A 23,116-nucleotide genomic window follows, 5' to 3' on the forward strand; every position below is an offset into this window, starting at 1 on the left:
TTTTTATTGTGTGTGTGTGTGTGACCCGTTTGTGTAGTTACTGGAGTGTGTGTGTGAGGGTGTGTTTTTATTGTGTGTGTGTGTGTGTGTGTGACCTGTGTGTGTAGTTACAGGAGTGTGTGTGTGAGGGTGTGTTTTTATTGTGTGTGTGTAGTTACAGGAGTGTGTGTGACCTGTGTGTGTAGTTACAGGAGTGTGTGTGTGAGGGTGTGTTTTTATTGTGTGTGTGACCCGTGTGTGTAGTTACTGGAGTGTGTGTGACCTGTGTGTGTAGTTACAGGAGTGTGTGTGTGAGGGTGTGTTTTTATTGTGTGTGTGTGTGTGTGTGTGTGTGTGTGAGTGACCTGTGTGTGTAGTTACAGGAGTGTGTGTGACCTGTGTGTGTAGTTACAGGAGGGTGTGTTTTTATTGTGTGTGTGTGTGTGTGACCCGTTTGTGTAGTTACTGGAGTGTGTGTGTGAGGGTGTGTTTTTATTGTGTGTGTGTGTGTGACCTGTGTGTGTAGTTACAGTAGTGTGTGTGTGAGGGTGTGTTTTTATTGTGTGTGTGTGTGTGTGTGTGACCTGTGTGTGTAGTTACTGGAGTGTGTGTGTGAGGGTGTGTTTTTATTGTGTGTGTGTGTGTGACCTGTGTGTGTAGTTACAGGAGTGTGTGTGTGAGGGTGTGTTTTTATTGTGTGTGTGTAGTTACAGGAGTGTGTGTGACCTGTGTGTGTAGTTACAGGAGTGTGTGTGTGAGGGTGTGTTTTTATTGTGTGTGAGACCTGTGTGTGTAGTTACTGGAGTGTGTGTGACCTGTGTGTGTAGTTACTGGAGTGTGTGTGTGAGGGTGTGTTTTTATTGTGTGTGTGACCTGTGTGTGTAGTTACAGGAGTGTGTGTGACCTGTGTGTGTAGTTACAGGAGTGTGTGTGTGAGGGTGTGTTTTTATTGTGTGTGTGACCTGTGTGTGTAGTTACAGGAGTGTGTGTGACCTGTGTGTGTAGTTACTGGAGTGTGTGTGTGACCTGTGTGTGTAGTTACAGGAGTGTGTGTGTGAGGGTGTGTTTTTATTGTGTGTGTGACCTGTGTGTGTAGTTACAGGAGTGTGTGTGACCTGTGTGTGTAGTTACTGGAGTGTGTGTGACCTGTGTGTGTAGTTACTGGAGTGTGTGTGTGACCTGTGTGTGTAGTTACTGGAGTGTGTGTGACCTGTGTGTGTAGTTACTGGAGTGTGTGTGTGACCTGTGTGTGTAGTTACAGGAGTGTGTGTGACCTGTGTGTGTGTAGTTACAGGAGTGTGTGTGACCTGTGTGTGTAGTTACTGGAGTGTGTGTGTGACCTGTGTGTGTGTAGTTACAGGAGTGTGTGTGACCTGTGTGTGTAGTTACTGGAGTGTGTGTGTGACCTGTGTGTGTAGTTACAGGAGTGTGTGTGACCTGTGTGTGTAGTTACTGGAGTGTGTGTGACCTGTGTGTGTAGTTACAGGAGTGTGTGTGTGAGGGTGTGTTTTTATTGTGTGTGTGACCTGTGTGTGTGTAGTTACTGGAGTGTGTGTGACCTGTGTGTGTAGTTACTGGAGTGTGTGTGTGACCTGTGTGTGTAGTTACTGGAGTGTGTGTGTGAGGGTGTGTTTTTATTGTGTGTGTGACCTGTGTGTGTAGTTACTGGAGTGTGTGTGACCTGTGTGTGTAGTTACTGGAGTGTGTGTGTGAGGGTGTGTTTTTATTGTGTGACCTGTGTGTGTAGTTACAGGAGTGTGTGTGTGAGGGTGTGTTTTTATTGTGTGACCTGTGTGTGTAGTTACAGGAGTGTGTGTGACCTGTGTGTGTAGTTACTGGAGTGTGTGTGTGAGGGTGTGTTTTTATTGTGTGTGTGACCCGTGTGTGTAGTTACTGGAGTGTGTGTGACCTGTGTGTGTAGTTACTGGAGTGTGTGTGTGACCTGTGTGTGTGTAGTTACTGGAGTGTGTGTGACCTGTGTGTGTAGTTACAGGAGTGTGTGTGACCTGTGTGTGTAGTTACAGGAGTGTGTGTGTGACCTGTGTGTGTAGTTACTGGAGTGTGTGTGACCTGTGTGTGTAGTTACTGGAGTGTGTGTGTGAGGGTGTGTTTTTATTGTGTGTGTGACCTGTGTGTGTAGTTACTGGAGTGTGTGTGTGACCTGTGTGTGTAGTTACAGGAGTGTGTGTGACCTGTGTGTGTAGTTACTGGAGTGTGTACACACACCAGCGAGCGCGTCAGTGGTCGACTCCTGTCCGACGGGCCTTCCTGCTGCGGCTGCCCTGGGGACGGACCTCTCTCCTCCCTGGGGTGGGGTGGGTGCAGGAGCTGGAGAACATCGCTCCGCGAGCTGGAGGGGTGCGCTTGCTTCTCGATCCGGTGGGCCTGGGCGGCTCCGGTCCGACCCGTTTCGGGCGCCTGGTTAACATCCCCCCCCCGTCTCTCTCTCTCTCTCGCGCAGACAGAGGCAGAGTTCCCTGGTGGTCTCAGGCCTTCACCGTACTCAATGACCCTCCAGCGCGATGACAGAGCGGTCTGGGCAAACAGCAAAGGGGAAGGATGGCAAAACCAAGTACTCGTCCCTCAACCTGTTTGACACGTACAAAGGGAAGACTCTAGAGACCCAGAAACCCATCGGTGAGCCCCCCCTCTCTCACTCTCTCGCTTAGTGCAGTGTTCATGTACTGGAGTGTCCAGTCAGTGTGTGTGTATGAACCCCTCTCTCTCTCAGTGCAGTGTTCATGTACTGGAGTGTCCAGTCAGTGTGTGTGTATGAACCCCTCTCTCCCTCAGTGCAGTGTTCATGTACTGGAGTGTCCAGTCAGTGTGTGTGTATGAACCCCTCTCTCCCTCAGTGCAGTGTTCATGTACTGGAGTGTCCAGTCAGTGTGTGTGTATGAACCCCTCTCTCTCTCAGTGCAGTGTTCATGTACTGGAGTGTCCAGTCAGTGTGTGTGTATGAACCCCTCTCTCTCTCAGTGCAGTGTTCATGTACTGGAGTGTCCAGTCAGTGTGTGTGTGTATGAACCCCTCTCTCTCTCAGTGCAGTGTTCATGTACTGGAGTGTCCAGTCAGTGTGTCTGTATGAACCCCTCTCTCTCTCAGTGCAGTGTTCATGTACTGGAGTGTCCAGTCAGTGTGTGTGTATGAACCCCTCTCTCTCTCAGTGCAGTGTTAATGGACTGGAGTGTCCAGTCAGTGTGTCTGTATGAACCCCTCTCTCTCTCAGTGCAGTGTTCATGTACTGGAGTGTCCAGTCAGTGTGTCTGTATGAACCCCTCTCTCTCTCAGTGCAGTGTTCATGTACTGGAGTGTCCAGTCAGTGTGTGTGTATGAACCCCTCTCTCTCTCAGTGCAGTGTTCATGTACTGGAGTGTCCAGTCAGTGTGTGTGTATGAACCCCTCTCTCTCTCAGTGCAGTGTTCATGTACTGGAGTGTCCAGTCAGTGTGTCTGTATGAACCCCTCTCTCTCTCAGTGCAGTGTTCATGTACTGGAGTGTCCAGTCAGTGTGTGTGTATGAACCCCTCTCTCTCTCAGTGCAGTGTTCATGTACTGGAGTGTCCAGTCAGTGTGTGTGTATGAACCCCTCTCTCCCTCAGTGCAGTGTTCATGTACTGGAGTGTCCAGTCAGTGTGTGTGTATGAACCCCTCTCTCCCTCAGTGCAGTGTTCATGTACTGGAGTGTCCAGTCAGTGTGTGTGTATGAACCCCTCTCTCTCTCAGTGCAGTGTTCATGTACTGGAGTGTCCAGTCAGTGTGTGTGTATGAACCCCTCTCTCTCTCAGTGCAGTGTTCATGTACTGGAGTGTCCAGTCAGTGTGTGTGTATGAACCCCTCTCTCTCTCAGTGCAGTGTTCATGTACTGGAGTGTCCAGTCAGTGTGTGTGTATGAACCCCTCTCTCTCTCAGTGCAGTGTTCATGTACTGGAGTGTCCAGTCAGTGTGTCTGTATGAACCCCTCTCTCTCTCAGTGCAGTGTTCATGTACTGGAGTGTCCAGTCAGTGTGTGTGTATGAACCCCTCTCTCTCTCAGTGCAGTGTTAATGGACTGGAGTGTCCAGTCAGTGTGTCTGTATGAACCCCTCTCTCTCTCAGTGCAGTGTTCATGTACTGGAGTGTCCAGTCAGTGTGTGTGTATGAACCCCTCTCTCTCTCAGTGCAGTGTTCATGTACTGGAGTGTCCAGTCAGTGTGTGTGTATGAACCCCCCTCTCTCTCAGTGCAGTGTTCATGTACTGGAGTGTCCAGTCAGTGTGTCTGTATGAACCCCTCTCTCTCTCAGTGCAGTGTTCATGTACTGGAGTGTCCAGTCAGTGTGTCTGTATGAACCCCTCTCTCTCTCAGTGCAGTGTTCATGTACTGGAGTGTCCAGTCAGTGTGTGTGTATGAACCCCTCTCTCTCTCAGTGCAGTGTTCATGTACTGGAGTGTCCAGTCAGTGTGTGTGTATGAACCCCTCTCTCTCTCAGTGCAGTGTTCATGTACTGGAGTGTCCAGTCAGTGTGTGTGTATGAACCCCTCTCTCTCTCAGTGCAGTGTTCATGTACTGGAGTGTCCAGTCAGTGTGTCTGTATGAACCCCTCTCTCTCTCAGTGCAGTGTTCATGTACTGGAGTGTCCAGTCAGTGTGTGTGTATGAACCCCTCTCTCTCTCAGTGCAGTGTTCATGTACTGGAGTGTCCAGTCAGTGTGTGTGTATGAACCCCTCTCTCTCTCAGTGCAGTGTTCATGTACTGGAGTGTCCAGTCAGGGTGTCGGTGTGAACCCCTCTCTCTCTCTGCGCCCCAGTTCCCCCCCGTCATGGCCTGCAGAGTCTTGGTAAAGTTGCCTCAGCCCGGCGCATGCCCCCCCCGGCCAACCTGCCCAGTCTGAAAGCCGAGAACAAAGGGAACGACCCCAACGTCTCGCTGGTGCCCAAAGACGGATCAGGATGGGCAAGCAAGCAGGAATCTGCCGACCCAAAGAGGTGAGCCCGGCGCCGGCCCGCCTGCGGGGAGCCCCCGTGAACCCCTCCCCCCCGACACGCCCCCCCTGACACGCCCGTGCCTTCTCTGTCCGCAGTACCGATGCGTCGCCAGCTCCGCTGCCGGAGTCGCAGCTGCCTGCGGCTTCACCGACGCCTGTAGCGACCCAGCAGAAGCCACCCCCACCCCCAGAGGTACGGTCTCGCCGCCCTGTACCCCAGAGGTGCAGCAGTGCGCCACCCTCTGCTCTGCACGCTGCTCTGTATTCCAGAGGTACAGTAACGCCACCCTGTACCCCACACACACCGCCCTGTACCCCAGAGGTGCAGCAGTGCGCCACCCTCTGCTCCGCACGCTGCTCTGTATCCCAGAGGTACAGTAACGCCACCCTGTACCCCACACACACCGCCCTGTACCCCAGAGGTGCAGCAGTACGCCACCCTCTGCTCCGCACGCTGCTCTGTATTCCAGAGGTACAGTAGCATAGCCTCCTGTACCCCAGAGGTACAGTAGTACACCGCCCTCTACTACACACTCCCACCCCCAGGGGTACAGTAACGCCGCCCTGTACCCCAGAGGTACAGTAACACCGCCCTCTACTACACACTCCCACCCCCAGGGGTACAGTAACACCGCCCTCTACCCCACACACACACCGCCCTGTCCCCCAGGGGTACAGTAACACCGCCGTCTACCCCACACACACACCGCCCTGTCCCCCAGGGGTACAGTAACACCGCCCTCTACCCCACACACACACACCGCCCTGTCCCCCAGGGGTACAGTAACACCGCCCTCTACCCCACACACACCGCCCTGTCCCCCAGGGGTACAGTAGCAGCCCCCTGACTGTGCTGCTGTGTGTTCCAGGCCCAGGCTGCAGCCCTGGCAGGAGGGGGAAGGTCCTGGGCTCAGGCCAGTGTTACACCTGGAGCTCAAGGAGATGGTGAGTGGAGCTCGGCCTCATGGGAGCCAGGACTGCTGCTCCTCTTACTGGGGCAGTGTCTGTGTCCATCTCTCTCTCTCCAAGTCTGCCTGTGTCCCTCTCCCTCTCCCTCTCTCTGTCTGGGGGGGTGCCCGTCTCTCTCTCGCTCTCTCTCTCCGGGTCTGCCTGTGTCTGTCTCTCTCTCTCTCTGGCTCTGTCTGAGGGGGTGACTGTCTGTCTCTCTCTCCGGGCCTGCCTGTGTCTGTGTCTCTCTCTCTCTGGCTCTGTCTGAGGGGGTGACTGTCTGTGTCTGTGTCTCTCTCTCTCCTGGTCTGTCTGTGTCTCTCTCTCTCCTGGTCTGTCTGTGTCTCTCTCTCTCTGGCTCTGTCTGAGGGGGTGACTGTCTGTGTCTCTCTCTCTGGCTCTGTCTGAGGGGGTGCCCGTCTCTCTCTCTCCGGGTCTGCCTGTGTCTGTCTCTCTCTCTCTCTGGCTCTGTCTGAGGGGGTGACTGTCTTGTGTCTCTCTCCGGGCCTGCCTGTGTCTGTGTCTCTCTCTCTCCTGGTCTGTCTGTGTCTCTCTCTCTCTGGCTCTGTCTGAGGGGGTGACTGTCTGTCTCTCTCTCCGGGCCTGCCTGCCTGTGTCTGTGTCTCTCTCTCTCCTGGTCTGTCTGTGTCTCTCCCTCTCTGGCTCTGTCTGAGGGGGTGCCCGTCTCTCTCTCTCCGGGTCTGCCTGTGTCTGTGTCTCTCTCTCTGGCTCTGTCTGAGGGGGTGACTGTCTGTCTCTCTCTCCGGGCCTGCCTGCCTGTGTCTGTGTCATTCTCTCTCCTGGTCTGTCTGTGTCTCTCCCTCTCTGGCTCTGTCTGAGGGGGTGCCCGTCTCTCCCTCTCTGGCTCTGTCTGAGGGGGTGCCCGTCTCTCTCTCTCTCTCGGCCCGGCAGGTGGAAAGGCATCAAGCCGACCGTCGCCATTCTCTCGCGAGGAATTTCCCACCCTGCAGGCGGCTGGAGACCAGGACAGAGCTGGCAGAGAACGGGACACTACAGATCAGTGGTATGGGCCCGGACCAAGCCTCCGCCCCCAGAGTGAGTCCCCCATCCGCCTCCGTCAGCTCCAGCTCGGTTCAAGAGGCTCGCTGTTCCTCAGGCTGAGACAGGAGATCACACACTGTATTATTATTATTGAGAGACAGGCTCACTGTCTGTTCCTCAGGCTGGGACAGGAGATCACACACTGTATTATTATTATTGAGAGACAGGCTCACTGTCTGTTCCTCAGGCTGGGACAGGAGATCACACACTGTATTTTTATTATTGAGAGACAGGCTCACTGTCTGTTCCTCAGGCTGGGACAGGAGATCACACACTGTATTTTTATTATTGAGAGACAGGCTCACTGTCTGTTCCTCAGGCTGGGACAGGAGATCACACACTGTATTATTATTATTGAGAGACAGACTCACTGTTCCTCAGGCAGGGACAGGAGATCACACACTGTATTATTATTATTGAGAGACGGGCTCAGTGTCTGTTCCTCAGGCTGGGACAGGAGATCACACACTGTATTATTATTATTGAGAGACAGGCTCACTGTCTGTTCCTCAGGCTGGGACAGGAGATCACACACTGGATTATTATTATTGAGAGACAGGCTCACTGTCTGTTCCTCAGGCTGGGACAGGAGATCACACACTGTATTATTATTATTGAGAGACAGACTCACTGTTCCTCAGGCTGGGACAGGAGATCACACACTGTATTATTATTATTGAGAGACAGGCTCACTGTCTGTTCCTCAGGCTGGGACAGGAGATCACACACTGGATTATTATTATTGAGAGACAGGCTCACTGTCTGTTCCTCAGGCTGGGACAGGAGATCACACACTGTAGTATTATTATTGAGAGACAGGCTCACTGTTCCTCAGGCTGGGACAGGAGATCACACACTGTATTATTATTATTGAGAGACAGGCTCACTGTCTGTTCCTCAGGCTGGGACAGGAGATCACACGCTGTATTATTATTATTGAGAGACAGGCTCACTGTCTGTTCCTCAGGCTGGGACAGGAGATCACACACTGTATTATTATTATTGAGAGACAGGCTCACTGTCTGTTCCTCAGGCTGGGACAGGAGATCACACACTGTATTTTTATTATTGAGAGACAGGCTCACTGTCTGTTCCTCAGGCTGGGACAGGAGATCACACACTGTATTATTATTATTGAGAGACAGGCTCACTGTCTGTTCCTCAGGCTGGGACAGGAGATCACACACTGTATTATTATTATTGAGAGACAGGCTCACTGTCTGTTCCTCAGGCTGGGACAGGAGATCACACACTGTATTATTATTATTGAGAGACAGGCTCGCTGTCTGTTCCTCAGGCTGGGACAGGAGATCACACACTGTATTATTATTATTGAGAGACGGGCTTACTGTTCCTCAGGCTGGGACAGGAGATCACACGCTGTATTATTATTATTGAGAGACAGGCTCACTGTTCCTCAGGCTGGGACAGGAGATCACACACTGTATTATTATTATTGAGAGACGGGCTCACTGTCTGTTCCTCAGGCTGGGACAGGAGATCACACACTGTATTATTATTATTGAGAGACAGGCTCACTGTCTGTTCCTCAGGCTGGGACAGGAGATCACACACTATATTATTATTATTGAGAGACAGGCTCACTGTCTGCTCCTCAGGCTGGGACAGGAGATCACACACTGTATTATTATTATTGAGAGACAGGCTCACTGTCTGTTCCTCAGGCTGGGACAGGAGATCACACACTGTATTATTATTATTGAGAGACAGGCTCACTGTCTGTTTCTCAGGCTGAGACAGGAGATCACACACTGTATTATTATTATTGAGAGACGGGCTCACTGTCTGTTCCTCAGGCTGGGACAGGAGATCACACACTGTATTATTATTATTATTGAGAGACAGGCTCACTGTTCCTCAGGCTGGGACAGGAGATCTCACACTGTATTATTATTATTGATAGACGGGCTCACTGTCTGTTCCTCAGGCTGGGACAGGAGATCACACACTGTATTATTATTATTGAGAGACAGGCTCACTGTCTGTTCCTCAGGCTGGGACAGGAGATCACACACTGTATTATTATTATTGAGAGACAGGCTCACTGTCTGTTCCTCAGGCTGGGGCAGGAGACCACACACTGTATTATTATTATTGAGAGACAGGCTCACTGTCTATTCCTCAGGCTGGGACAGGAGATCACGCACTGGGCTGCCAGTTCAGTAGGATTGGGCCCTGTTGTGATTGTGGCAGCTGTGGGAATTCTGGGATGAGCTGTGTCGATCCGGGGAAGGCTGTTTCTCTGATCCCAGAGTGCGTCTCACGGTGCCGTCGGTCCAGTGTGGTCACTCCCCCTCTTGCCCTCTCTGTCTCTCTCAGATGTGACCAGTTGGCGGGAGGGTGGGGGCCGTGCTCTCAACGCCGCGGCCCTGCCCGGGGAGGGGGGCCAGGAGGGGGGCCAGGAGGGGGCCCCCCCCTCGGCTGCACAGCCGCCGCCGGCGCAACACCCCCCTAGGAACCCCCCCGCCAGCGGCGCGCTGCCCCTCCCCCAGCCGCCCGTGCCCCCGCAGTTCTCGGCCTACCGCGGGATGATGCCTCCGTTCGTAAGTGAACTGGTCTCTGCCTCTGCCTCTGTGTGTCTGCGGGTGTCTGCCTCTGTCTCTGTGTGTCTACGGGTGTCTGCCTCTGTCTCTGTGTGTCTACGGGTGTCTGCCTCTGCCTCTGTGTGTCTACGGGTGTCTGCCTCTGCCTCTGTGTGTCTACGGGTGTCTGCCTCTGCCTCTGTGTCTCTCTGTGTGTCTGCGGGTCTCTGCCTCTGCCTCTGCTCTGTGTCTCTCTGTGTCTCTGCGGGTGTCTGCCAGACACAGCTGGAGACACATGTCTCTGTGTCTCTGCGGGTGTCTGCCTCTGCCTCTGTGTCTCTGCGGGTGTCTGCCAGTGTCTCTGCGGGTATCTGCCAGTGTCTCTGCGGGTGTCTGCCTCTCTCTCTGCCTCTCTCTCTGCCTCTCTCTCTGCGTCTCTCTCTGCGTCTCTCTCTGCGTCTCTCTCTGCGTCTCTCTCTGCGTCTCTGCCTCTGTCTGCCTCTGCTCTGTGTCTCTCTGTGGGTGTCTGCCAATGTCTCTGTGTGTCTGCGGGTGTCTGCCTCTGCCTCTGTGTCTCTGCGGGTGTCTGCCTCTGCCTCTGTGCCTCTGTGTCTCTGCGGGTGTCTGCCAGTGTCTCTGTGCCTCTGTGTCTCTGCGGGTGTCTGCCAGTGTCTCTGTGTCTCTGCGGGTGTCTGTCTGTCTGCCTGCCTGTCTCTGTCTGAAACAGCTGGTATTAAACCCCTCTCTCCCCTCCCCCCCCGTCTTCTTGCAGATGTACCCCCCGTACCTGCCGTTCCCCCCGCCCTATGGTCCCCAGGGGCCCTACAGATACCCCACACCTGCTGAAGCCCCCAGGTAAGAAAGGGCAGCCGCTGATGTTGTGGTTCTGGGGGTCTCCCCGGTCACGCTGCCTGTGCTGCTGTGTTAACCCCCCCTCCCCGCCCGCAGGTTCTCCCGGGCCCAGGGCGGCGGCGGCGGCGGCGGTCCGTGCCCCCAGCCCGGGCGGGGGGCGGAGGCGGTGAAGCGCCCGTCCATCCTCAAGCAGGACGACCTCAAGGAGCTGGACGAGCTGGACCACGACGGGGACGAGGGCTGGGCCGGTAGGTGCCCCCTCCTTCTGCTTCGACTCCTTGACCCCCCCCCCCCCCCCGTGACCCCCGGCTGAGCTCCTGTCCGCTGGTCCCCATCAGCTGCCCCATAGTCCCCTGGGGCTAGAGGATATCTGCTCAGGTCACTGCAGTTACAATCGATGCATCAGTTAGGCGAGGAGATCATCACGTTTTCCTGACGTTAGTGATGAGGAACAGAGCGTTTTACCAGGAAAGAAGCTGACATTTCAGCAGCCCAGCAAGGCAGGGACTAAAAGGATAAACCTGATCTGTGTGCAGTGGGGCCGCTGGCGCAGAACGATCGCTGTGCGTCTCCCAGGTGGGGTTACTGCTCCAGAACGATCGCTGTGCGTCTCCCAGGTGGGGTTACTGCTCCAGAACGATCGCTGTGCGTCACCCAGGTGGGGTTACTGGTGCAGACTGATCGCTGTGCATCTCCCAGGTGGGGTTACTGGTGCAGACTGATCGCTGTGCGTCTCCCAGGTGGGGTTACTGGTGCAGAACGATCGCTGTGTGTCTCCCTGGTGGGGTTACTGCTCCAGAACGATCGCTGTGCGTCTCCCAGGTGGGGTTACTGCTCCAGAACGATCGATGTGCGTCTCCCAGGTGGGGTTACTGCTCCAGAACGATCGCTGTGCGTCTCCCAGGTGGGGTTACTGCTACAGAACGATTGCTGTGCGTCTCCCAGGTGGGGTTACTGCTCCAGAACGATCGCTGTGCGTCTCCCAGGTGGGGTTACTGTTCCAGAACGATCGTTGAGCGTCTCCCAGGTGGGGTTACTGCTCCAGAACGATCGCTGTGCGTCTCCCAGGTGGGGTTACTGGTGCAGAACGATCGTTGAGCGTCTCCCAGGTGGGGTTACTGCTCCAGAACGATCGCTGTGCGTCTCCCAGGTGGGGTTACTGTTCCAGAACGATCGTTGAGCGTCTCCCAGGTGGGGTTACTGCTCCAGAACGATCGCTGTGCGTCTCCCAGGTGGGGTTACTGCTCCAGAACGATCGCTGTGCGTCTCCCAGGTGGGGTTACTGCTCCAGAACGATTGCTGTGCGTCTCCCAGGTGGGGTTACTGCTCCAGAACGATCGCTGTGCGTCTCCCAGGTGGGGTTACTGCTCCAGAACGATCGCTGTGCGTCTCCCAGGTGGGGTTACTGCTCCAGAACGATCGTTGAGCGTCTCCCAGGTGGGGTTACTGCTCCAGAACGATCGCTGTGCGTCTCCCAGGTGGGGTTACTGGTGCAGAACGATCGCTGAGCGTCTCCCAGGTGGGGTTACTGGTGCAGACTGATCGCTGTGCGTCTCCCAGGTGGGGTTATTGCTCCAGAACGATTGCTGTGCGTCTCCCAGGTGGGGTTACTGCTCCAGAACGATCGCTGTGCGTCTCCCAGGTGGGGTTACTGCTCCAGAACGATCGATGAGCGTCTCCCAGGTGGGGTTACTGGTGCAGAACGATCGCTGAGCGTCTCCCAGGTGGGGTTACTGGTGCAGAACGATCGCTGAGCGTCTCCCAGGTGGGGTTACTGCTCCAGAACGATCGTTGAGCATCTCCCAGGTGGGGTTACTGCTCCAGAACGATCGCTGTGCGTCTCCCAGGTGGGGTTACTGGTGCAGAACGATCGCTGTGTGTCTCCCAGGTGGGGTTACTGGTGCAGAGTGATCGCTGTGCGTCTCCCAGGTGGGGTTACTGCTCCAGAACGATCGTTGAGCGTCTCCCAGGTGGGGTTACTGCTCCAGAACGATCGCTGTGCGTCTCCCAGGTGGGGTAACTGGTGCAGAACGATCGCTGTGTGTCTCCCAGGTGGGGTTACTGGTGCAGAGTGATCGCTGTGCGTCTCCCAGGTGGGGTTACTGGTGCACAATGATCGCTGTGCGTCTCCCAGGTGGGGTTACTGGTGCACAATGATCGCTGTGCGTCTCCCAGGTGGGGTTAGTGGTGCAGGAGAATCGCTGTTATTTTCAGTGAGTCCCCTTCAGTGTGTCAAGTGCTTTAGAGTTACGCGGTAGTTTTGAAGCCCTGTAGCTGTTTCCGTACTGCTGGTGTATTTGGTGGCGCGAACGCGGAGCGGGTGTCTCGGGGGGCTGGGGGCTGGGGGCTGGCGGCTGCTCTCGGCGGCGGCCGGTGTCGGAGGCGTGAGAGCTCACCCGAGCGCGGCTCTGTCCCCGCAGGCGCCCACGAGGAGATCGACTACTCCGCCAAGCTGAAGTTCAGCGACGACGAGGGAGACGAGGAGCCCGAGGAGGACAAGGCCGACGGCCAGAAGAACTGCACCTGGTGAGGGGGTGGGGGGGGCAGAGGGGTGAGAGTCGGAGAGAGGGAGAGGGGTCAGATAGAGAGGGAGGGAGAGGGGTGAGAGAGCGAGACAGATGGGGGGGGTTGTTAGTGGGAGGGGAGGGGTTAGAGGCAGGGAAGGGAGGGGTTAGGGTGTGAAGAGGGAGGGGTTAGAGAGGGGGGAGGGGTTAGATGCAGGGAGGGGAGGGGTTAGGGTGTAAAGAGGGAGGGGTTAGAGAGGGGGGAGGGGTTAGAGGCAGGGAGGGGAAGGGTTAGGGTGTGAAGAGGGAGGGGTTAGAGAGGGGGGTTAGGGTGTGAAGAGGAAGGGGTTAGAGAGGGGGGAGGGGTTAGGGTGTGAAGAGGGAGGGGTTAGAGAGGGGGGGGTTAGAGGGAGGGAGGAGAGGGGTGAGAGAGACGGGGGGGAGGGGTTAGGGAGTGAGGGGAGGGGTTGTTAGAGGGTGGGGAGGGGTTAGATGAGGGGATGAGTAGGTGAGAGGGGTGGTGGAGGAGGAGGAGTGTCGAGGGGGGGAGAATGAGAGAGTCACAGACACTGGTGGGCTGTGATGTTCCAGCTGTGCCTGACCCCTGACCCCTCTCCCCCTGCAGGGACTCCCAGGAGCAGCGGCCTCAGAACGGCACCCGGCCGCGGGGCTCGGACAGCGGCGGGGACACCCGGCGCACCCCGCCCTCCGAGGAGCCACCCCCCAGCAAGACGGCCTGGGCCGAGGACGGGGGAGGCGGCTGGGGCCCAGGCGGCAACAGCTACCAGGTACGGGGGGCGACGCCGGCGCTGTACCCCCCTCTCTGCACCCCCACACACCTGTACCCCACTCTCTGCACACTGCACCCCGTCTTCCTTGTATCCTGTCTCTTCTGCCCCCCTCTCCCCCAGCAGTGCCCAGCAGGTATCTCGCCTCGCACCGGGGCGAGAGAAACGCGTTTCTTCACCTGGCCCTGTGTTGGGATGTTTTTGGGGTGAGCTGCCTCTTCTGTTTCGGGGCTCCACAGCAGTAAATAAACAAGTGAAACGCGACGGACCGCTCCACTCGGCGAGCGCGCTTTCGTCTGCGTCGAGTCCTGGCCCTTGTGCGTCCTCGAAATCCGTGTGTGGGGGCGTTGTCTCGGAGGAATAGTGTCCTCCAGCCCCCTCCTGTGGTGTACCCCGCTCCCCGGCGCTCTGTAACTCTCTGTCTCTGCCCCCCCAGGGTCGGCGGCCGGCGGCCCCCGGCGCCCGCGAGCAGAACGCCACGCCCCCCCCTGCTCCGCCGGGTCCCCTGATGGGCCAGGGCCCCTGCGGCTACTACAGGCAGGCCCCGCAGGTAAGGGGTCGGGGGTCAGGGGTCAGGGGTCAGGGGCTGTGCGGCTCTCTGGGGGGTCTTGGCATCCAGTGTGATTTGAGGAGGGAGGGGTGTGTGTGTGTGATCATGTGTTGTAGGGGGTGTGTGTGTGTGTGTGATTGAGAGAGGGTGTGTGTGTGATCATGTGTTGTAGGGGGTTGGTGTGTGTGATTGAGAGAGGGTGTGTGATCTGGGAGGTGTGTGTGTGATCATGTGTTGTAGGGGGTTGTGTGTTATTGAGGGGAGGTGTGTGTGTGATCATGTGTTGTAGGGGGTTGGTGTGTGTGATTAAGAGAGGGTGTGTGTGTGATCATGTGTTGTAGGGGGTTGGTGTGTGTGATTAAGAGAGGGTGTGTGTGTGATCATGTGTTGTAGGGGGTTGGTGTGTGTGTGATCATGTGTTGTAGGGGGTGTGTGTGTGTGTTTCGAGGTGTGTGTGTGTGATCATGTGTTGTGGGGGTGTGTGTGTGTGTTTCGAGGTGTGTGTCTGTGATCATGTGTTGTAGGGGGTGTGTGTGTGTGTGTGTTTCGAGGTGTGTGTGATCATGTGTTGTAGGGGGTGTGTGTGTGTGTTTCGAGGTGTGTGTGTGTGATCTGGGGGGTAACTGTGTGTCTGCTCATGTCAGGACAGACTCCTCACTCTCTCACCCCCCTCTCCCCTCTCCTCCGTCTCCCTCGTGTTCGCTCGCCCCCAGACCGGCCCGGCGCCCCCCCAGAAGCCCCCACCGCCGCCGGCGGGGCCCCCCCAGGGGCCGCAGCAGCAGCAGCAGCAGCAGCAGCAGCAGCCGCCGCCGCCCCCCCAGCCGGGCCCGGCGGAGGACGAGGACGAGACGTGGCGCCAGCGGCGCAAGCAGTCGTCGTCGGAGATCTCGGCGGCGGTGGAGCGGGCGCGGCGGCGGCGGGAGGAGGAGGAGCGGCGCATGCAGGAGGAGCGGCGGGCGGCCTGCGCCGAGAAGCTCAAGCGGCTGGACGAGAAGGAGAAGCTGCAGCAGCAGCAGCAGCAGCAGCAGCAGCAGCAGCACCAGCAGGGCGGCGCCAAAGCGCAGCCGCCGCCGACGACCGCCCCGGCCTCCGCCCCGGCCACCCCCTCCTCCCCCCCCTCCTCCTCCTCCTCCTCCTCCTCCTCCTCCTCGGGGGCGCCCGGCCCCCCCCAGCCGCCCTCGGCCGCGGCCGCCAGCCAGCCGCCCTCCCCCGGGGCAGAAACTGAGGAGCAGCAGCAGCAGCAGCAGCAGCAGCACAACAGCGGCGGCGGCAACAGGCAGAGAGCAGGGAGCAACAGCAGCTACGACTCCAGCACTGGTGAGACCCCCACCCACCATGCCAGGCAGAGATTCTGGAGTCAGGACTGTACAGATGGTGACGTCACAGTGATAATAGAGATCGTGATATTCTCTCTTCTCGGTGTGTCTGTATGAACCCCTCTCTCTCTCAGTGCAGTGTTCATGTACTGGAGTGTCCAGTCAGTGTGTGTGTATGAACCCCTCTCTCTCTCAGTGCAGTGTTCATGTACTGGAGTGTCCAGTCAGTGTGTCTGTATGAACCCCTCTCTCTCTCAGTGCAGTGTTCATGTACTGGAGTGTCCAGTCAGTGTGTGTGTATGAACCCCTCTCTCTCTCAGTGCAGTGTTCATGTACTGGAGTGTCCAGTCAGGGTGTCTGTATGAACCCCTCTCTCTCTCAGTGCAGTGTTCATGTACTGGAGTGTCCAGTCAGTGTGTCTGTATGAACCCCTCTCTCTCTCTCAGTGCAGTGTTCATGTACTGGAGTGTCCAGTCAGTGTGTGTGTATGAACCCCTCTCTCTCTCAGTGCAGTGTTCATGTACTGGAGTGTCCAGTCAGTGTGTCTGTATGAACCCCTCTCTCTCAGTGCAGTGTTCATGTACTGGAGTGTCCAGTCAGTGTGTCTGTATGAACCCCTCTCTCTCTCAGTGCAGTGTTCATGTACTGGAGTGTCCAGTCAGTGTGTCTGTATGAACCCCTCTCTCTCTCAGTGCAGTGTTCATGTACTGGAGTGTCCAGTCAGTGTGTCTGTATGAACCCCTCTCTCTCTCTCTCTCCAGAGTCCCAGCAGGGCGCCCTGTCCTCTGTGCAGGCCGATGCCGGCGAGGTGAAGGACGAGGGGTTCGGGGTCAGGGCTGCGGAGGGGTCGAAGGTGGAGCCCCTGGGGTCAGGAGGTCGGCAGCCCCCGTCCTCGCAGGGCTTCTCCAAGTTCCAGAAGTCGCTGCCGCCCCGTTTCCAGAGGCAGCAGCAGGTGAGTTCGAACTGGGTTGATGTGGAAGAGCCCCCTTCTTACTGTGTAGAAAGCCCTGCGTGCCTTCTCCCCCAGTGCCTTCACTGCCAGCTCCAGACTCCCAGACGAGCCCATAGTCAGACCCGCGGTGCCCAGTGTGTGTGGCTGGGAGTGTGCTCCAGTGTGTTGTTGTTGAGTCTGAAGTGGTACTTGTTTCCCCGAGGTCTGGCTTTCTTCTGGAAAACCATGACTAACCTCTGTCTCCTCTCCCGTCTCTGTCTCCTCTCCCGTCTCTCTCTCCTGTCTCCCCTCTCCCCTCTCTGTCTCTCTCCCCTCTCTGTCTCTCTCCCCTCTCTGTCTCTCTCCCCTCTCCTCTCTCTGTCTCTGTCTCTGTGTCTGTCTCTGTCTCTGTCTCCCCTCTCTGTCTCTCAGGAGCAGCTCTTGAAACAGCAGCAGTGGCAGCAGCAGCAGCAGCAGCACAGCCAGGTGGCCCAGAGCCAGCTGACCCCGCCCGGCCCCTCCCCGGGGCCCCTGCCCCCGCAGGGCGCCCCCAAGCAGCAGCAGCCGCAGCAGCAGCAGCAGCCCCCCATGTACCCCCCCGGCTCCATCGGCCGCCCGCCGCCCCTGCCCATGAACTTCGACCCCCGCTGGATGATGATGACACCCTACATGGACCCCCGCATGATGCAGGGCCGCCCGCCCCCCCTGGACTACTACCCTCCCAGCATGCACCCCTCAGGTGAGCCCCTGTCCCCTGAGCCCCCCCCCCGGCGCCGCTCGTTACCCCTGCGTGTCAGTACTCACCCCCCCCCCCCCCTGTCTCTCCAGGCTTGATGGGGCGCGAGCGCTCCGACAGCGGGGGGTCGGGCTCGGACCAGTTCGATAGGCACCCCTCCCTGCTGCGCGACCGGGGGACGCCCCCCATGGACCCCAAGCTGGCCTGGGGCCCCGACGTGTTCGGGCCCCCCCAGGAGGGCCGGCCCCTGGGGTCCCCCCTGAGGCAGAAGCACGAGGAGGATGACAAAGGTCCCAGGTGAGGGGGAAGGGGGGCATGATGGGCAGAGAAGGGCATGATGGGAGGAAGAGAGGAGGCGCATACAGTGCGAGTGGGAGAGGAGAGGGGCATGATGGGAAGAGAGCAGGAGGGCTACATTGCTAGTGGGAGGAGAGAGGGGCATGATGGGAAGAGAGCAGGAGGGCTACAGTGCGAGTGGGAGAGGAGAGGGGCATGATGGGAAGAGAGCAGGAGGGCTACTTTGCTAGTGGGAGGAGAGAGGGGCATGATGGGAAGAGAGCAGGAGGGCTACAGTGCGAGTGGGAGAGGAGAGGGGCATGATGGGAGGAGAGCAGGAGGGCTACAGTGCGAGTGGGAGAGGAGAGGGGCATGATGGGAGGAGAGCAGGAGGGCTACAGTGCGAGTGGGAGAGGAGAGGGGCATGATGGGAAGAGAGCAGGAGGGCTACAGTGCGAGTGGGGAGGGAGAGGGGCATGATGGGAGGAGAGCAGGAGGGCTCCGGTGCTGCGCGAGAGGAAGATGGCGGGAGAAACGGTAGACACGGCCTCTCTCTGGTTCCTCACAGGAGCGACACCCCTCCGGTCCGCCTGAGGGACGGGGGACCCCTGCAGCAGCAGCAGCAGCAGCCGCCGCCGGCAGCGCCCCAGACCGCGGGCCCCTCCGCCCACACCCCGCCCCCCCACCACCCCGCCCACCCGCAGTCCTACCTGGGCGGCAGCCGGGGCTTCCAGCCCTTCCCCGAGAACGGGGCGCGGGGCCCCCCGCAGCGGGCGGGAGGGGGGGCGCACCGCTTCGGCCACGGCGACGAAGACCCCCGGGGGGCCACGCCGCCCGTCTGGGGCTCCGGCGGCCTCCCCCACCCCCACCCTCACGCGGGGCACTACGGGCACGACCGGAACGGGCGCCCCGCCCCCGACGTCCCGCGGGAGCCGGCCGGCCAGCCGCCGCCGCCGCCCCCCGCCCACCTTCCTCACCTCCACCATCATCCTCAGCCGGCGGCGCCGCCGCCCCACCTCCTCCCCCAGCAGCACCCCCGCAGGGCGGAGAACGGCAGGGACCCCGGGAAGAAGCCGGCCCCCGAGCCGGGCTCCGCCGCCCCGTCCTCCTCCTCCTCCTCCTCCTCCTCCTCCTCTTCCTCGGCGGCCAGAGACGACAAGGCCCCCCAGCAGCAGCAGCAGCAGCAGCAGCAGCAGCGTCATGAGGACGCGGGCGGCGGCAGCAGGAAGCAGGACAAGGCGGCGCCGGCCCGGGTCTCCCCCCCCGCCGCCGCCGCCGCCGCCCCCCCTCACCACAAGCCCCAGCGCGGGGGGGGCCGGGAGCACAAGACCGAGACCCACTGGGGGCCCCGCTCCGGGGGCCGCAAGGGCGGGGGCGGGGGCGGCGAGGAGGCGGGCGCGGAGAGGGCTCTCGCCCAGCAGCAGCAGCAGCAGCAGCAGGGCCGGCGCGCGGGCCCCATCAAGAGGCCCATCCTGAAGGAGCTGAAGAGGGAGGCGCCCGCGGAGGGGGAGCCGAGATCCGGGGACCCCCAGGCCAAGCCAGCTGCGGGCGGCGACCCCCTCCCCGGCAAGGACGAGGCCCCCCGCCCCAGGAACGGCGCCAAGGAGAAGGAGAGGCCGGGCAAGGCGCCCCGAGACGGCGGCGGCGGCGGCGGAGGGGAGCAGGGGTACCCCGCTTCCCGCCGGGAGAGGGAGCGCTCCTACGAGCAGGCGGGCTCCTACCACCCCGCCCGGGGCAGCCGGGCCTCCCGGGGCAGGAGCGGGGAGTTCTACGGCCGCGGCCGGGGGTACCGGGGCGGCTACAGCGCGGGGGGCGGCGGCGGCGGCGGCGGCGGCGGCCAGGGCCGGGCCGGGGGCAGGAGCGGCGCGTACCCGCCCGGCGGCCCGGACCCCAGCTCGCACAAGGCCGAGGGCGGCGGCGCCGGAGGAGGAGGAGGCAGGCCCAACCCGGGCCGCGCCCGCAACCGCAGCGAGACCAGGAGTGAGGGCTCGGAGTACGAGGAGGTGCCCAAGCGCCGGCGGCAGAGGGGCTCGGAGACGGGCAGCGAGAGCGCGGCCAGCGACCTGGCGCAGTCGGACAAGGAGGACCGCAAGCCGAAGGGCGGGGCGGCGGACGGCAATCCCACCGCCGCCACCAACAGCAGCAGCAACAGCGGCGCCTTTCCCGCCGGCCGGGCGCCCCAGGGCAGGGTGTTCACCCCCCGGGGCGTCCCGTCCCGCCGGGGCCGGGGGGGAGGAGGGGGAGGAGGAGGGGGCAGCTACAGGGGAGGCGCCCCCGGAAGCCGGCAGGCCTCTTCCTCCTCGGCCTCGCAGGCCGGCGGCTGGCCCTCCAAGTCCTCGTCGTCGTCGAAGACGAAGCAGCAGCAGCAGGCGGGCCCCTCCGCCGCGCCGCCGAAGGAGGGCAAGGGGGAGAGGCGGGAGAAACAGCCGGATCCGCAGCCTAGCCAGAACCCCAGCCAGGGCCCGGGCCCGCCTCCGAACCAGAACCAGAACCCGGCGCCGGCGGCGGCGGCGTCCGCCCCCCAGCCGCCCGCTCCGCCAAGCCTGGACAACGGGGAAGGGGCTCCGGCCGGCCCCGCGGCCCCCCCGCCCGCCGCGGGCTTCCCCGCCCGGCCCCTCGACAGGCCCCCGCGCCGCCGGCGCCACGGCCGGGCCCAGCACCAGCAGGACAAGCCCCCGCGCTTCCGGCGCCTGAGGCAGGAGCGCGAGAACGCGGCCCGGATGAACGGCGCCGTGGGGGGCCAGCCGCAGCCCGCGCCGCCGCCGGCACCGGCCGGGCCTCCTCACAATCCTCCTCCGCCGCCGCTGGCGCTGCCGCAGGAGAAGGCCGAGACGCCCGCGGCGCCCGCGCCCGGCCCCCACCACGGCGCCAACAACGGCCACGGGCACCTCAACAGCCACCACTACCCGCCGCCCCCCCACGGACACCCCCACCGGGAGCCCGCGGGCACCAAGTCCCCGGACCTGTCCAACCAGAACTCGGACCAGGCCAACGAGGAGTGGGAGACGGCGTCGGAGAGCAGCGACTTCGCCGAGCACCGCGAGCGGGAGGGGGGGGGAGGGGGAGGAGGGGGCAGAGCGTTCCACCCCCACCCCCACCACCACCACCACCACCCCCATCACCACCACCCCGCGGGGGGCGGCCGGGCCGGCGGGGGGGACCCCTCGTCCAGGGACGCGGCGGCGAAGCGCAGCTTCTCCAGCCAGCGGCCCGGGATGGAGCGGCAGAGCCGCAGAGGGGCTCCCGGGGGAGGGGGGGGAGGAGGAGGGGGAGGAGGAAGAGGGCCCCGGGGGACAGCTGGAGGCCCCGGCGGCGGCGGCGGCGGTAGCCGTGGAGACAAGCGTAGCAACGGCGGCGGCGGCGCCGCGAACAGCTGGCCCTCGTCGCGAAACAGGAAGTAGGGCCGGCCGGGTTTTCCCCCTTCAAAGGGCTGTGAACCTTGAGGGGGAGATGGGGGTGAACCTCCCCCCCCCCCCCCCGCCCCCGCGTATCCACCCCCTAGTGTCCGTGCTGTCGAACCCGCGGCCGTCTCGTCTCCCTTCTCTGCGGTCTCCCCGAGTTGTAAGGAGGTACCCCCCCCCCCCCAGCTCACATTCCTCGCTCTCCGTCTCGGCTCGCTCGCTCCCTCGCCCCCCGGACTGCGCCCCGCTCGGCCCCGGAGCTGGGGCGCCTCCCGAGCTCGCCTGGAGGGCCGGTCGAGAGGAGAATGACCGGGGGAGACAGTGGGAGAGTCCGGGGGAGTGGGTGGGGGGGGGTTTCTACTCTGGCTGCGTGTCTATTGGTTCAGGGAGGGGCCGTGGCCTGGGGGGGGGAGTTCTTTTTCCTCCTGGACTTCCTCCACGTCGCCGGGCCACCCGGGAAAAACGGATCCCGTCCCAAAGTTCCTCCGGACTGCTCCCCTCCTGGCGAGACCAGGCTCCCCCCCTCCTTCCCTCTGCCGAGAGAGAGAGAGAGAGAGAGGGAGGGGTTCTCCCGCGGTCCGGGTGGGTTTTTTTGAACGGCAGGATTTTGAGTTAGTCTGGCCAGCCTGCCCCCCCCCCCCCTCCACCGGGGGCAGGGGAGGGGGGTTAGTAATCGAGTACTCGGCACGGGGAAGGCCGTGCTCCGGGGGGCGCTGGGAAGCTCGTCTGTGGGGCGTGGCGAGGGGGGGGGGGCACTCGGTTTGAGAATTCCACCCGCCCCAGTGGGGGGCCGTGGTGCGGTCAAGCAGGTCCGTGACACTCTCACTCACACACACACACACACACACACACACGTGTGCGCGCGTGCGCTGAAGCGCGTTCCTGGCCCCCCCCCCCCCTGCATTCCTCTCCCCCTCCACGCAGAGTCGCTGTTATTTTTATCACGTTCAAGGGAGCAATGTATGAGCAGAGAAGTGTCTTATTGTAATAATTAAAAAGAAAGTTAAATAAAAAAAATCTTGTTTTAATGGAAAGCCCGCTTCCTCTGTGGTGTTTTTTTCTCCTCCTCCTCCTCCTCTTCCTGGTCCCTGATCCCGTGTGAGTTATCGTTTCTGTTAACGGCGGAAGAGAAGGACGGTTGTGTCCAGATGTTCCTGCCAGACACGTTGCTTCACTGATGGCCCCTGCCCAGACGTTGGGACATCGTTTCCTTCTTCTTGAGTGTAGGTTGGATGTAAGCAGAGCTGTTGCAGTAACCTCTCACCAGACCGTGGCGTGCGTGTTGGGGAGAGAGAGAGGGTGTGGGGGGGGGAGAGAATGGGTGTGGACGCTGGGAGAGGACTGCTGCTGGTGCCGCTACTCAACACTGCTCACCTCAGCACAGGCGAGAGCCTCCCTCCTGCGTGAGAAACGGCACTGAGAGATTCGAGGACCTGCGGTGTGCAGCAGCTCGGCGCAGGAAGTGCTAACTAGACTGTGTTCGGGCTCGGGAGTGTCATGAAGGGATGTTGGCGTGTGAGGTCTGAGCCCTGTGTTTTCACTTGAATTCCGGGCTGGGTCTCTGCTCTGTTCACACTCTGATTAAACCACGACCTCGACCAGGAACGTGTGTCAGCTGGTGTCACTATGTCAGGCTGTAGCTGTGGATGTATACTGTCAGCCCCAGCCCTCATACAGCAGCAGGGCCCAAGGACACACACAGCTAGTTAACCCCGAGTCACAGTGTCCACACACACACACACACACCTCTCTGCCCTCCTCTCCAGGGGGAGTAGATACTGCAGTGGTTTCTGCAGCTCTTAAATCAGACTTCCGGTGAGGAGTGACAGAGAACTTCAATAATAAAGACAGAGGTCAGTGTCACAGGAGACATGCTGACCCCTCACATGTTTAGATAGACCGACCACAGGAAGCAGGAACTGACAGTGATCTCACAGCCGAGAGCGTTTTCAAGGGCTGTAAAGTCTGAACAGACGAGGAGAGACAGAGGTCCGATGTCTGTGTGAGGACAGGACTTGAGGGGCTCCCTGATACAGATCGGAGTCAGGGCTGTGAGCAGAGAGCAGCTCTCGCACCCCCACAGTTCAGCCCTGTGAGCAGCAGCACTGGAACTCAGGACTAGTGAGACTGAAACAGAGTGATGTTAAAACAATAAAGGTCTGTTTGATCTCCCTCCCCTTCCTGTGGGTTCGATGTGACCGGTGCTGTAGTGAGTGTGAACAGGTAGAGGCTGTTGTGCCGGCAGGAATACGAGCTTCCTGTCGCT

At 60.1% G+C, this 23,116-nt stretch overlaps 1 protein-coding gene across 3 annotated transcripts in view; it reads left to right on the top strand.

Annotated features, from left to right (window-relative positions):
* prrc2a (proline-rich coiled-coil 2A) overlaps positions 1-21,884 on the top strand; it is a 29,182-nt gene extending 7,298 nt beyond the window's left edge. For 2 of the 3 annotated variants that reach the window (XM_088908153.1, XM_088908152.1), the window contains exons 2-17: positions 2,441-2,616; positions 4,767-4,944; positions 5,040-5,136; positions 5,813-5,887; positions 6,794-6,947; positions 9,294-9,517; positions 10,269-10,351; positions 10,445-10,596; positions 12,769-12,874; positions 13,478-13,640; positions 14,077-14,190; positions 14,904-15,507; positions 16,268-16,458; positions 16,870-17,176; positions 17,266-17,470; positions 18,018-21,884. In XM_088908153.1, coding sequence (XP_088764279.1) covers positions 2,502-2,616; positions 4,767-4,944; positions 5,040-5,136; positions 5,813-5,887; positions 6,794-6,947; positions 9,294-9,517; positions 10,269-10,351; positions 10,445-10,596; positions 12,769-12,874; positions 13,478-13,640; positions 14,077-14,190; positions 14,904-15,507; positions 16,268-16,458; positions 16,870-17,176; positions 17,266-17,470; positions 18,018-20,850 — 5,601 coding nt within the window. In that variant the 5' untranslated portion in view covers positions 2,441-2,501 and the 3' untranslated portion in view covers positions 20,851-21,884. Of the gene's footprint in view, positions 1-2,440; positions 2,617-4,766; positions 4,945-5,039; positions 5,137-5,812; positions 5,889-6,793; positions 6,948-9,293; positions 9,518-10,268; positions 10,352-10,444; positions 10,597-12,768; positions 12,875-13,477; positions 13,641-14,076; positions 14,191-14,903; positions 15,508-16,267; positions 16,459-16,869; positions 17,177-17,265; positions 17,471-18,017 lie in introns of all 3 variants that reach the window. The other variant, XM_088908154.1, reaches the window with a different exon arrangement.
* Positions 21,885-23,116: the final 1,232 nt, after the last annotated feature.

This window comes from Atractosteus spatula, assembly GCF_055471065.1.
Source record: "Atractosteus spatula isolate fAtrSpa1 chromosome 10 unlocalized genomic scaffold, fAtrSpa1.hap1 SUPER_10_unloc_1, whole genome shotgun sequence".
NCBI lineage: Eukaryota > Metazoa > Chordata > Actinopteri > Semionotiformes > Lepisosteidae > Atractosteus > Atractosteus spatula.